We start from the raw sequence: 12,173 nt of genomic DNA on the forward strand, positions 1-12,173 counted from the left end.
ACGTTTTCTTACTGTGTTGCAAAACTCATGGCATATATTTTGTTGCCCTGGCATTTCATGCCAGATTATGTCGAAGAAGGGACTGAGGCTGAAATTGGAACTGCTGCCAATATCGAACCTTGGCTAACTTAGAGTCAAGATTTTATCAAAATAAAATCCTGTTATCCCTTGTATTAGGATTTAACTATATTGTGACGTTGTGTGTGAACTTGTAGTTTTATTTTGTTGTTGGACTTTGATTATGTAAGAACTTAAAAGTTCCTAATTAGTAGTTAAAACTTTATCTAGCAAGTTATCGTTATTTAAATCTTATGACGTTTCAAAAAAAAAATTTGGGGCGTCACATGCACTCTCTCTTTTCTTACTTTGTTTTACTTCCTTTCTTTTTTTTTTCTTTTTTCATTGCTTTATTTTTTTTTTAATGTAATTTTTTTTTGTTTTTCTACTAAAAATTATTACCTTTTATATAAGAAGGAGGTTTGTAAAATGAGACTATTAATCATAAGATGAAAATATAATTTTCAAAATATCAAAATATAACATATAATTGAATCAAAGTTCAAGGAATGTCAGTGCAATTTACCCATAATTATTTGTTGCTCAATTCATTGATGAATGATACGTCATACCAAAAGTCAGATACCACAAAATACGTCATACCAAAAAGTCAGACACCACAAAATATTTCATACTAATGGCGTGCGAGGTTACAATTAACTATTATAGGGTTCTTTATTAAAAAAATAAAAAAAAATTTATCTCATGAAACTATATTAAAAATGAATTTACACTATAAAAAAAGTTAATATAATGACAAGATTACATCACCAACACATGGTCTCTTTACTTGGGATATAAAAAAAGTTAATATAATGACAAGATTACATCACCAACACATGGTCTCTTTACTTGGAATATATTTGTTTAGACGTGAATAAGAGACGATTATAGTCTATTAGATTGTTAATTTTAAGATATATAATTTTTGAATTATTTGGTTGGAAATTATGTGTTATTCCATGTTTGTTAAGGGCTCGTTTGAGAACATGTTATTTTAATAATTTTTTGATTTTTTAGTTAAAATATGAGGTAAAAAAATAGTATGTTTGAGATGATTTTTTAATTTTTTATCAAAAATGTGTAAAAAATAAAGAGAAAATGAAATCTTTTTCTTTTTTTGTATAATTTGTTAATTTTTTGGCTTTTTTAATGACTTTTTGATGTTTAAACTAAAAAGTGATATTTCCAAACGAGACCTAGTTCATATGACTAGAATTTGGGAAATGATTATTTTTAAAATTAATTTTTTCACAAAACTAATATTTTATTATTTTTTAAAAAAAATTGAAAATTAGTTTATGAAAATTAAATCAAATATGTTGTAAATATTTGGAGAGCAAAATTATCTTTTTACTAATTAATCTAGAGAAAGGCTTGTCTAGAGACTATGCATCGCACCTCTTCCGCTCAGGATAGGATAGTCCCTATATGGGAGACTAATAGTCCGTTCGGACTATTAGTTCAATTTACAATTTTTTTAACTAAACAACGCACTACTCAATATGGTGGACATGGAGTTTAATCCCCCATTTCAATCTCTCCAAATAAACACCCTTTCTGGTAAATTGCATTTTGCATTCATGTACTTTACATCAAATTTCACTTTGATCCTTATATATAAAATTGTAACAATCAATCCCTACACTTTTAGTCAAGTTTCAATATTCCCATTTTGTTACTCCATTGTATAAGTTTCTAACAAAAATCAGTAATATAACAACCATTTGATTACAAAATGAGGCGAAAGGGAAAACATTACCCTCGTTTATTGCCTACACACATTTTGTCCTGATATTCACATTAAGTTATGACTATTTTCGACTAAAACAAAACGTAGATTATGAATAATTAAGAAGATGAATTATGATTTTACAGAAATTGAAATCACAAAGCTTTGTTTTCTACAGTAACACAATATTTCATCTATTTCTCTTTCTTTCTCTTCAGATTCTCTACTGCTTTTTTCTTTTCTTTTTTAATTTTATTTTAAAAACTTTATTTTGTTACTTCTTCGTCTTTATTTTCATCATATGAACATATATATATATATATTGTATTATATAATTCTCACATGCTTATTATGTGACACAAAATGTGTATTGATGAAAAATAATAATTTTCCTCTCTTACTCTTATTTCATAATCACATGCTTGTCACATGACTGGATTTCCTTAAAGACTTAAACAATGGAGTAACAAAAGATGGTCATTGATATTTGACTAGAATTACAGGGTGTTGGATGTCACAATTTTATGCATAGATATCAAAGTGGGATTTGATACAAAGTACAAGGGTGTGAAGGGTAATTTAGTGACTTTTTTAGTGATATTAAAATGGAATTTGATACAAAGTATAAGGATTTGATACCACATAAGGGATGGTTTGGGAATAGGTTTTTAGTGAGGTTTTTTTTTTTTTTTTTGACAAAAATATGAGATGAAGAAAACTTTGACTTTTGGTATCTATTAACTTTTTGATTTTTTAACTTTTTTTATGGGTTGTCAAACGACTCCTGAGTATGATTAATTTTAGTATATGTGTGTGTGCGGCTGTTACAAATTATATTAGAGATTGGATAATTACATTTACAAATGGCAACGAGCCGGCGCGGGACCGGGGATTACACTCCCCGTCTCCGTCCCCGAAGGGATAAAATTCTCCGTTCTGCCCCCGATTCTCTGCAGGGAACCCATTAGCCACCCGTTCCTACCCCTAACGGGGATCGGGTTTCCTCGACCCTGAAAAATCCTCGACCTTTTTTTTTTGTTTTGAATTTTGCATATCCTATTTAATTTTTTATTTTTCTTAGGCAAATAAAAATAATATAAATAAAAACATAATCCAACAATGTCCAGACATAAACATTCAAACAACAACAACAACATGATAAACAAGATACAAAACAACACCCACACCACAACAAATTAAAAAAAAAAAAAAAAAAACATCCAAACAATAGTCAAAAACTCCCTAGAGAAACACACACACATATATATATAAAGGAGTATAATAGTAATTTCAATTCGGAGCGGAAACGAGGACGGGGCTGGAGCGGGGCAACCTATCACCGTGACAGGCTCGAAAAATATCGGGGACTCATTTTCGAATACCATTCCTGACCCGTTAGGGATATTTTTTGAGAAAAAATCATTCTAATCGGGATTGAGGGGTCAGTTCCCCATCGGGTCGGGTTTAAATTGCCATCCCTAATTACATTTGAATAGTGAATTTATGATGTACTCTTTTAATAATTAATGATGATGTTACATACAAAAAATTATTTGGCTTAATTACACCAACACCTTTGTCGTTATTAGCGAATATCATTTTATTTTATTTATTAATAAATTCATATATTTTGACTTTTTCTTATATGAAAATGTATCATTTTCATCCCTTCTAAATCACCTCCCAAAGAGTGTATTTCTAAGATTTTTAAAATTAAAAAGTCTATATATACGGATTTATGGATGAGAAATAAAGTACTCATTCTGTCTCAAAATATTAGTCCCTTATTCTATTTGTCATTGTCTCAAAATTTAGTCCCTTTTTAAAAATCAAATATAAAAATAATATAAATTTCATATTTTTTTCTTCTTTTAAATTCATTAACAACATAAAAAGTACAATTATGACATTGATATTTTCTAAAAAATATACTATCAAAGGATAATTTTAAAAAATTAATTTTTTAAAATATAATAATTGTATTATTAAAAAAAAATTACATTCCTTAAAAGGAATCATTATTTAGGGACGAAAGGAGTACCATTCAGAATGATGATGTAATTATCCTTGTAACTTTTAAACTGGATGCTGCTTTTGAACTACATCCCGTGGGTAACATGTTTTTGACTTTTTAGATCATTCTTTATATATATACACGAGGAACTTTACATTCAACCTGTAGAGATTAGAGAGAAGAAGACAGATAGAGTGAGAGAGAGAGAACTCAATTATGGAGAGCAAACAACAATCAGAAACAGCAGGAAAGCCCATAAGATGCAAAGGTCTCAATCTCTTACTGAAAAGTGGCTTCTTGTTTTTAACAGTTACTTTGGTCTTGTAAATCATTTGATTATTACAATTTTGATCATTTAATCACTTTCTGTCTGTGATCCAAATCAACACAACATAACACGACACGACAGCTGCAGTATGTAGAAAGGCAGGAGAGGCACTAGTAATAGAAGAGATAGAAGTAGATCCTCCTAAAGCTTTCGAGGTTCGGATTAAAATACTCTGCACTTCCCTTTGTCACACTGATGTTACCTTCTGGAAATTAAATGTTGTAAGTTCTCTTCTTCCTCTTCTTCCCCCAAATACATACATATAGAAAAGCAATTTTTCATGATTTTGTTCTAATTGTTGCTTTCATGTCATTATTATTCAGGGGCCAGTTGCAGTTTTTCCGAGGATTTTTGGGCATGAAGCAGTTGGGTAATATTTGACTAATTTGTTGTTTTTGTTTTTTGTTCTGTTTTCTATTTTCATTCTGAAAAGTATATATTGACTTGTAAATTTCAACCCACTTCTAGAAAGTACTAAAAAATTATTTTTGAATTTGCAAAACTGAAAACCATATGAGAAAGATCGGTGTTTTGAACTTTTTATTATTTTGTTTTTGAAAGCAAGAAAACAAAAATGAAAACAAAACCAAGCAAGTTTTTTTTTTTTTTTTTTTTTTTTTTGTGGTAATTTTGATTGCTTATAAAAGAGTTAATTTCACAGACACCCTTCAATGATCACTAAATACTCGCTAAATATTCACTTTACTATTCTCAATTTTCTTTTTTGGATGGAAGCAAGAAATCGTTTGCAATTGGTTCATTGCCTTCAAGTGGTATAATTTTATTTTTGCTTCTGTAAATCAAAGATCTCTCCTAATTTTGTCGTAGACTTTGTGACTCATTTCTTCAGTCGAGAATTCTTCGGGCATTGATCTATCTATCACTCAATTACAGGCCACTCAGTCATTTTTTGATTTTTGGTTATTTAAACTAAAATATTCACTTTTGTTGTTGTTGTTGTTATGCAGTGTTGTTGAGAGTGTGGGAGAGAATGTGGAGGAAGTGCAAGAAGGAGACAGAGTGTTGCCAGTGTTTAACGCTGATTGTGGAGAATGTAGGGATTGCAAGTCTTCCAAGAGCAATTCTTGTTCCTCTTTTCCCATCACTCATTTGAATGGGGTGCCCAGAGATGGAACCAGCAGATTCAGGGACTCGAATGGCGATGTTTTGCATCACTTCTTGTTTGTTTCGAGCTTCACTGAGTACACTGTTGTTGATATCGCCAACATCGTCAAGATCAATAGTCTCATTCCTGTCGACAAGGCCTGTTTGCTTAGTTGCGGCGTAAGCACTGGTGAGTTGGTTGCGCATCGTTTGTTTCGGTAACGTTTCTGTGTTTTGTTTTCGGAATGTTTTTTTTTTTTTAAAAAGTGAAATTGATTTCAAAATTTTTAGAAATTAAAAAAGAAAAAGAAAAAGTGTTTTCGAAACAAGTTTTTACTTTTTCCATCTTCCCTCACAACATCTGGCTGCCACTAGCCACTTGCCAGTACCACCCACCGTGGTCTACTACCGGTCTCTGCTCGCCCACCAATGGCCCTCCGGCAAGTTCCGAAGAGCTTTGATCACCTTCTTGCGACTCTCCTCTGATTGGATGGTCAGCGTCGACCAGCAACTTTGCTGGTCATATCTGACACGCCTACCGTCGACCACCACATTTGTCCACCATCTACTAGCTCAACTTACCAAACATATTTTTTTATTTTTAAAAATTTTTGTTCATACAAAAAGTTTTTTATTTTTGTTTTTTACTCAAAAAAATAATAATAATAATTTTGTTTCTTGTTTCAGTAAATAGAAAATTAAAACTGACAATGTTATCAACAATACCTTAATTAATCTTACAAGAATGATGTAGTGATTACATTTGTGAAATTACAATTACATCGTGGATGTTTTGATTTAAAATGAAGGAATCATAAAAAAATTGTATAAGAATTTAGGTATCATTACTTAAAAATAAAAAAAAATAAAAATAAAATAAAATTATGTAAGTCAACTTGGTGGTTGCGGTTTGGAGTTCAAAGGGATTATCAGACACCTCACAAGAGAAAGACATCATGACCTTCAACTCAAGTAACATTAAAATGATAGGGAACTTCAATTTTAAAATTTTAAAAAGAATTTTAATGATGTGGTAAGAAAAAAAATAAAAATAAAAATAAAAATATATATATATATATATATATATCACATCATATCACATATAAATTTCAATCATTATCACATTACTAAATTTTTTTTAAATCTTTAAAATTAAAGTTGTCAATCTTTCATCTTCCAAGTAAATCATGATTTATTCTTGTACGTAAACCATGAAACACAACACAAATGAATCATCCTATCAAAGTAGTGGAAAAACAAAAAGACAAGTCACTTCTGAAAACAATAACACAATTAAAGCAACTTTGTCTGTTGCCATCGTAGTCGTAGTCCCTATCCTATCACTATTTTTAAGTATCTGTTTTGCTTCGAATATTCTTTCTTACTCCTAACAAATTATAAATAAAAAATATAAGAAAGGCTTATTGAGAAAAATGATTGATTGTTGACTGTATCAGGAGTTGGTGCAACATTCAAGGTTGCAGCTGTAGAAGAAGGGTCCACGGTAGCAATCTTTGGGCTTGGAGCTGTTGGACTTGCGGTAATTAGAGCAAATGTCATTTTTCATTACATTTAATTTTAAACTTAAAACCATTTTAATTTGAATCAATGTGCCCTTCATAACCAGACAAAATCCCTCATCTCCACTAGAATTGAGTGCGTTCACTTGAAGCTATGTTTAGTTCCAAAATTTGATGAACAAAATGGAAAAGAAAAAGAAAAAGAAAATATAATTTTATTTTTTGTTTGATTATAATAGAAAATATAGAGAAAAAAAAGTGAGAAGAACATTCAATTTCACTTTTTGTCTTTTAAGTTTACATTTATTTCTTCATTTTTCAACACAACCAAACAGATCTTAAAATTCAAATTTTATCAATTCTTTTTTATTTTCTTTTTATTTTTTTTTCCTTATTAAAATTTTCAACCACCAAATATAGTCGCAGTGACTCAAATCTTGCAAGACTCGTTGTGCCGATCATTCATATAAAAAAATAGACTAAATTTATGATTTTAAAAATAAATAATTTATTTTTAAAATAATAAATATAATCTAATCATATAATTATCGGTTTGTGAATTGAATTTTTTTTTATATATAAGAATCTGTTTGACTAATCACCAGAAGCTTAATCAATCCGACGAGCCCCCCGAATACTTTTCCAATTAAATCACAACTTAAAAAGAAAAGTCAACCCAAAGATTATTACTCCTCATATTAGGTAAGTCCCACACCGCATGTGCCTCATCGTAAGTGAGTGGTTTGTGTTCTTAGAATATTGTTTTATATTATTTATTATTTGAGTAATCACTTAAAAAGTTAATAAAAAAATATGAAGTCGCATTATTTTTAATTAATAAATATGAAGTTAGAAAAACCAACTGAATTTTGCCCACCACAAGGTAATTTTTCCAGAGATGATGGTTACAGTTTGACGGAATTTGTGTCCACCTCCCTTTTGTTTCTTTTGGACTTTGGTGTCGGTCTCCCCTCGAGTCTGGATTCCCTATTTGAGTTTTTTACTTGACTTCTTATTTGTTAAGTTATTGGTCCCATTTTTAGGTTTAATTTCAATGATCCGAACCGTTCACATTTTAAGATTTGTTGAGTATATCATACTTGTGAAAAATTAAGTTGATCGGATATCAGAAAATATGTGTTCAGATCATCAAACTAAAAATCATTTTTTTTTTAAATTTAATAAATATTTTTCCGAACAAATGTTTTCTGATATCCGATCAATTTAATTTTTTATAAGTATGATATACTCAATAAATCTTAAAATGTAAACGGTTCAAATTATTGAAATTGAGGCTAAAAGTGGACCCAATAACCTAACAAGTAAAAAGTCATGTAGAAAACTCAAGGAGGGGATCCTGATTCCTCTCCGCCATCACTAGTTTATTTGTTTGGTTTAATATTTTTAAAATTATTTTGAGTTTTTTTTAAAATTTTAATTAATATAATTTTATTTTTTAATTGTATATAGGTGTAATTAAAAAATAAAAAAAATTAATTAAAATATTTAAAAAAAAATAACACCAAAAAAAAAAAAAAAAAACTCAGAAAGGTATTTTTGTACAAACTAAACAAGAAAATAAAAGTAGGGCACATTTTTTATCAGGTAAATAATAAAATAGAGTAAGTTAAAAATAAAATATCAATTTCATAGAAAATTTTATGAATTTGACTTTTAATGCAATAAAGTTTATCATTAATATATTATTTTATATATATATATATAGATTTTTTTTTCTCTCTTTAAAGGATCAATAATGCAATTACCTATAACTTGTGCTGTAGAAAAGTTTATGAGAGTGTACCTAAGAAAAAAAAAAGAAAAGACCGAAGGTATTAATTGGAAATTTGAATTTTAATATAATATAGGTTGCGGAAGGAGCCAGGCTACGTGGAGCTTCAAAAATCATAGGAGTCGATTTGAATCCTGAAAAATTTGAAGTTGGTGAGTCTTCATCAATATTTCAATATCATTTGCTATCTCTGCATCTTCTTGATTTCTTAAGTAATTGGACTCAAAACTATTGAAGGAAACAAGTCATTCATGTGGTAAATTTTGGAATATTTAAATTTATGGAGAAATTTATAAATAAATAAATAAAAGTTTTTTTTTTTTTTTCATTACAAATTCAAAATTCAGAGGCAGTCTAAAGATTGTCCTACTCATGGCATAATTATATATGTGCAGGAAAAAAATTTGGGATTACAAACTTTATTAATCCTACAAATTGCTCAGAAAAATCGGTTAGCGAGGTTAGTCTATTACTATTCTTTCTAATGGAGAGGATCTTAATCAATCTTATAGAAAATGTTAAATTTTTTTGTAAACTTTAAAATTATGAACTCAGGTGATAAAAGAAATGACAGATGGGGGAGCTGACTATTGCTTCGAGTGCATTGGATTGGTATCCTTGATGCAAGAGGCTATATTTAGCTCTCGACCGGTATTTCTCTCTTTCCTTCATAGCTTGACAACATGTCATAGATATAAAGATCGAGCAAAGATCTTCTAGAGTTTTTTTTTTTCTAAAGTTTTCTAGAGTGGTGTGTTGTATGGTTGAGATTTAATGACAAGTCACATCAATTTTTTAGCATTAAATCTCATCCATACAACACACCACTTTAGGAAACTTTAGGAAAAAAAAACTCTAGAGGATCCTTGGTGATAAAGATCTTATGTACTTCAAATTTATGATTCTTTTGTACCCAAGGATCTCTAATTCGAACAAATATGTTTTGTGATTTTTTGTATTTTGAGATGCCAATTAGTAAAGAGGGACATGAATCTTTGGTATAGAGAATACTTGCCAACAATGACAAAATCTTTTATCATGAGAGGACCAAACAAGACAAATAATTTCAATTCAATTTGACCTTGATTTTCAACCCAAATTTATCGAGTAATCCATGCTTCATTTCATCAATTAGCTAAATAATTTCTCCCTAACTTTCAAATATAACCAATGACTTAGAGGTCTTCAATTTCACAGAAACCATCGTATTCTACCACATTTGGACCAATGAAACGCATAACACTTAAAAAACCAAGAAATCGTTGTTTACAATCGAGTTAATTAGAAATCTTCAAAACATTATATATAATTAAAACATTGTAATATATATATATATATATATATATATTTTTTTTTTCTTTTTTGTGGTTATACCACTTCATTCTTTTTCACTTTTTGGTGGGTCATACAACTTTATCAATTGATTAAAAAAATTTATCAGAGTTTAGGGTGGCCAAAGCATCAATACATATATATAGAGTTCCTTGAAAACATAAGTGGCCATAAATATATAATGTAGTTGTGGATATATCACATGACAAATAAAATATAACATGATGAATAAATATTAAATTTGTGCAGAGATTTATAGATAGAAAATAAATAATTAAATATGGTCATTTTATAACCTTTTGACAAGGTATAATCAACTGGAAAATATAGAAAATGACGAAAAAAAATAAAAACAAAATCTATGCATCCGTCATATGGTTCAGATAAGAACATTTACATTTATAAAAAGATGATTTTACTAACATGATATTTGGAGATGATAGTGATATAGATTGATGTAGATACTTTCGAATATACTGCAAAGTTAATCTATTTGACCATATTGAAATGAAAATTTGATTAAACACTCGTTAATCATGATGATGATTCATTTTAAACTCCATTAATTGTTCTCATTTATTTATTTAATGAGATTCATTAAGTTGGTTTTATTATATGAGATTAGGGATGGGGAAGAACAGTGATACTGGGGGTGGAGATGCACGGCACACCGTTAAGCATTAGCACTTTGGAGATTATGAGAGGGAGAACTGTTGGAGGGTCCGTTTTTGGAGGAATGAAAGCTAAATCTGACATTCCTTTCCTTGTCAAAAAATATTTAGACCAAGTAAGTTTTTTTTATTTTTTATTATCATGATTATGATCATTATTTTTTACCTTTGACTGTCCAATTACGATTCGTCCAAAAATGAGTTGGATGAATTTTGAAAATGCAAATTAAGTAAAAAATCGCATTGGATTTGGTTGGATGGCACCAAGGAATTGAAGTAGTATCTCCCTTTTTTTATTGAATTAAGTGATGAACTTGCTATCGGATATTTTTTTTTGTGATATGTTACTTTTTATTTATCATTATGAGAATCAAAAGTCATCAATTAACACACCAAAAATAAAAAATAAAAAAACCTCAGCTTACCAACCTCCGTCTAAAGCGGAATCTAGTGGGCCAATGGGCAAAAAGAAATAAATTGGATTTTAACTTACTATTCAATCTCAAGTTCGGTTTGAATACACAATTGAACGAGTTCAGATTGAATACGCAACTAAATAAGCTGTAAAGAATGGAATTTATGTTGTTCATGATCAATTTGGTTCATTTGTAGTTGATCAATAAAAATTTGGGAGTTTAGTATTTTAGTGGGGGAGAATTCAAAATAATTACAAGAACTTTGCAAGTAAGTATGTGATTTTGGTGCAAGTGAAAACTATATGCACCTCGATAATTTTACAATTATTTTGTGTTAGTCCCACTAAAAAGCAATTATTTTGTGATCGATCATGTAATATTTTCAATAACAATTGCTTGTTGCTTTGTGTTATTTTTATAGGAGCTTAATTTGGATGGCTTCATATCACATGAAGTCAACTTTCAGGATATCAACAAAGCTTTTGACTTACTTCTACAAGGGAAGAGCGTCCGATGCATCATATGGATGGATAAATAGATGGGTGTTGCTTTTAATTTTCATTTTTACATTTGTTGTTATATTAATAATGCAATTTCTGTATAATTTTCGAATTTTAGCTACGTCATTATTGTTGATTGGTCATCGATGAACACAATAAACAAACACTTACTGCACAAAAGTTTCAATGAAATTTTAATGGTAAGTATTATATCAAGAAAACCAAAATTGTGGACTTGGGGTGTTACTGTGCTTTCAAGGTACGACAGCCTGCTGTGCTTCTTTGTGGGAGTTCATCCAAAATAGTTTTTTGATAATTTGAACTGTCATATTGTAGGGTTCATCAAGAATATTATTCATGTAAAAAATCAAGTTAATCGGATATATATAACTCCATGATTAGGTCTTAATTGTTATTAAAAATTTATGAAAGTTATGTTAACCGTTGATTTTTATAAAAACAAATGTGCTTTGGTTATAAGGCTGCAGATATCCAATTAACTTGATTTTTTGCATGGATAATCTACTCAACGAACTCTACAATATGATCGATTCAAATTATCAAAAGAAGCTCGGGACGACACTCCACAAGAGAGCACAACAGGATCCCTGTATCACCAAATTGTCTCCTAAAGTTCATGAAAACACATTTGGGTTTTAATGATTTTCTCTACTTCTCAACTGAATTATTAACTCCTAACAACAAGC

At 29.5% G+C, this 12,173-nt stretch overlaps 1 protein-coding gene across 4 annotated transcripts; it reads left to right on the forward strand.

Annotated features, from left to right (window-relative positions):
* The first annotated feature begins 2,480 nt into the window (after positions 1-2,480).
* On the forward strand, positions 2,481-11,687 carry LOC114283874 (alcohol dehydrogenase-like 1). Of its 4 annotated transcripts, none has more exons than XM_028226736.2 (10): positions 2,481-4,071; positions 4,213-4,352; positions 4,455-4,501; positions 5,100-5,425; positions 6,693-6,775; positions 8,624-8,699; positions 8,943-9,007; positions 9,103-9,198; positions 10,505-10,666; positions 11,388-11,687. In XM_028226736.2, the coding sequence occupies exons 1-10, from the start codon at positions 4,020-4,022 to the stop codon at positions 11,502-11,504; spliced, it is 1,164 nt and encodes a 387-aa protein (XP_028082537.2). In that variant the 5' UTR covers positions 2,481-4,019; the 3' UTR covers positions 11,505-11,687. The 4 variants fall into 4 exon arrangements, with proteins under 4 accessions (XP_028082537.2, XP_082773639.1, XP_082773638.1 ...); XM_082917510.1 differs by having other exon boundaries at positions 3,896-4,071; positions 4,219-4,352; XM_082917513.1 differs by lacking the exon at positions 10,505-10,666 and having other exon boundaries at positions 3,890-4,071; positions 4,219-4,352.
* Positions 11,688-12,173: the final 486 nt, after the last annotated feature.

Source organism: Camellia sinensis, chromosome 3 (assembly GCF_055761805.1).
Source record: "Camellia sinensis isolate YWXY chromosome 3, ASM5576180v1, whole genome shotgun sequence".
Taxonomy (NCBI): domain Eukaryota; kingdom Viridiplantae; phylum Streptophyta; class Magnoliopsida; order Ericales; family Theaceae; genus Camellia; species Camellia sinensis.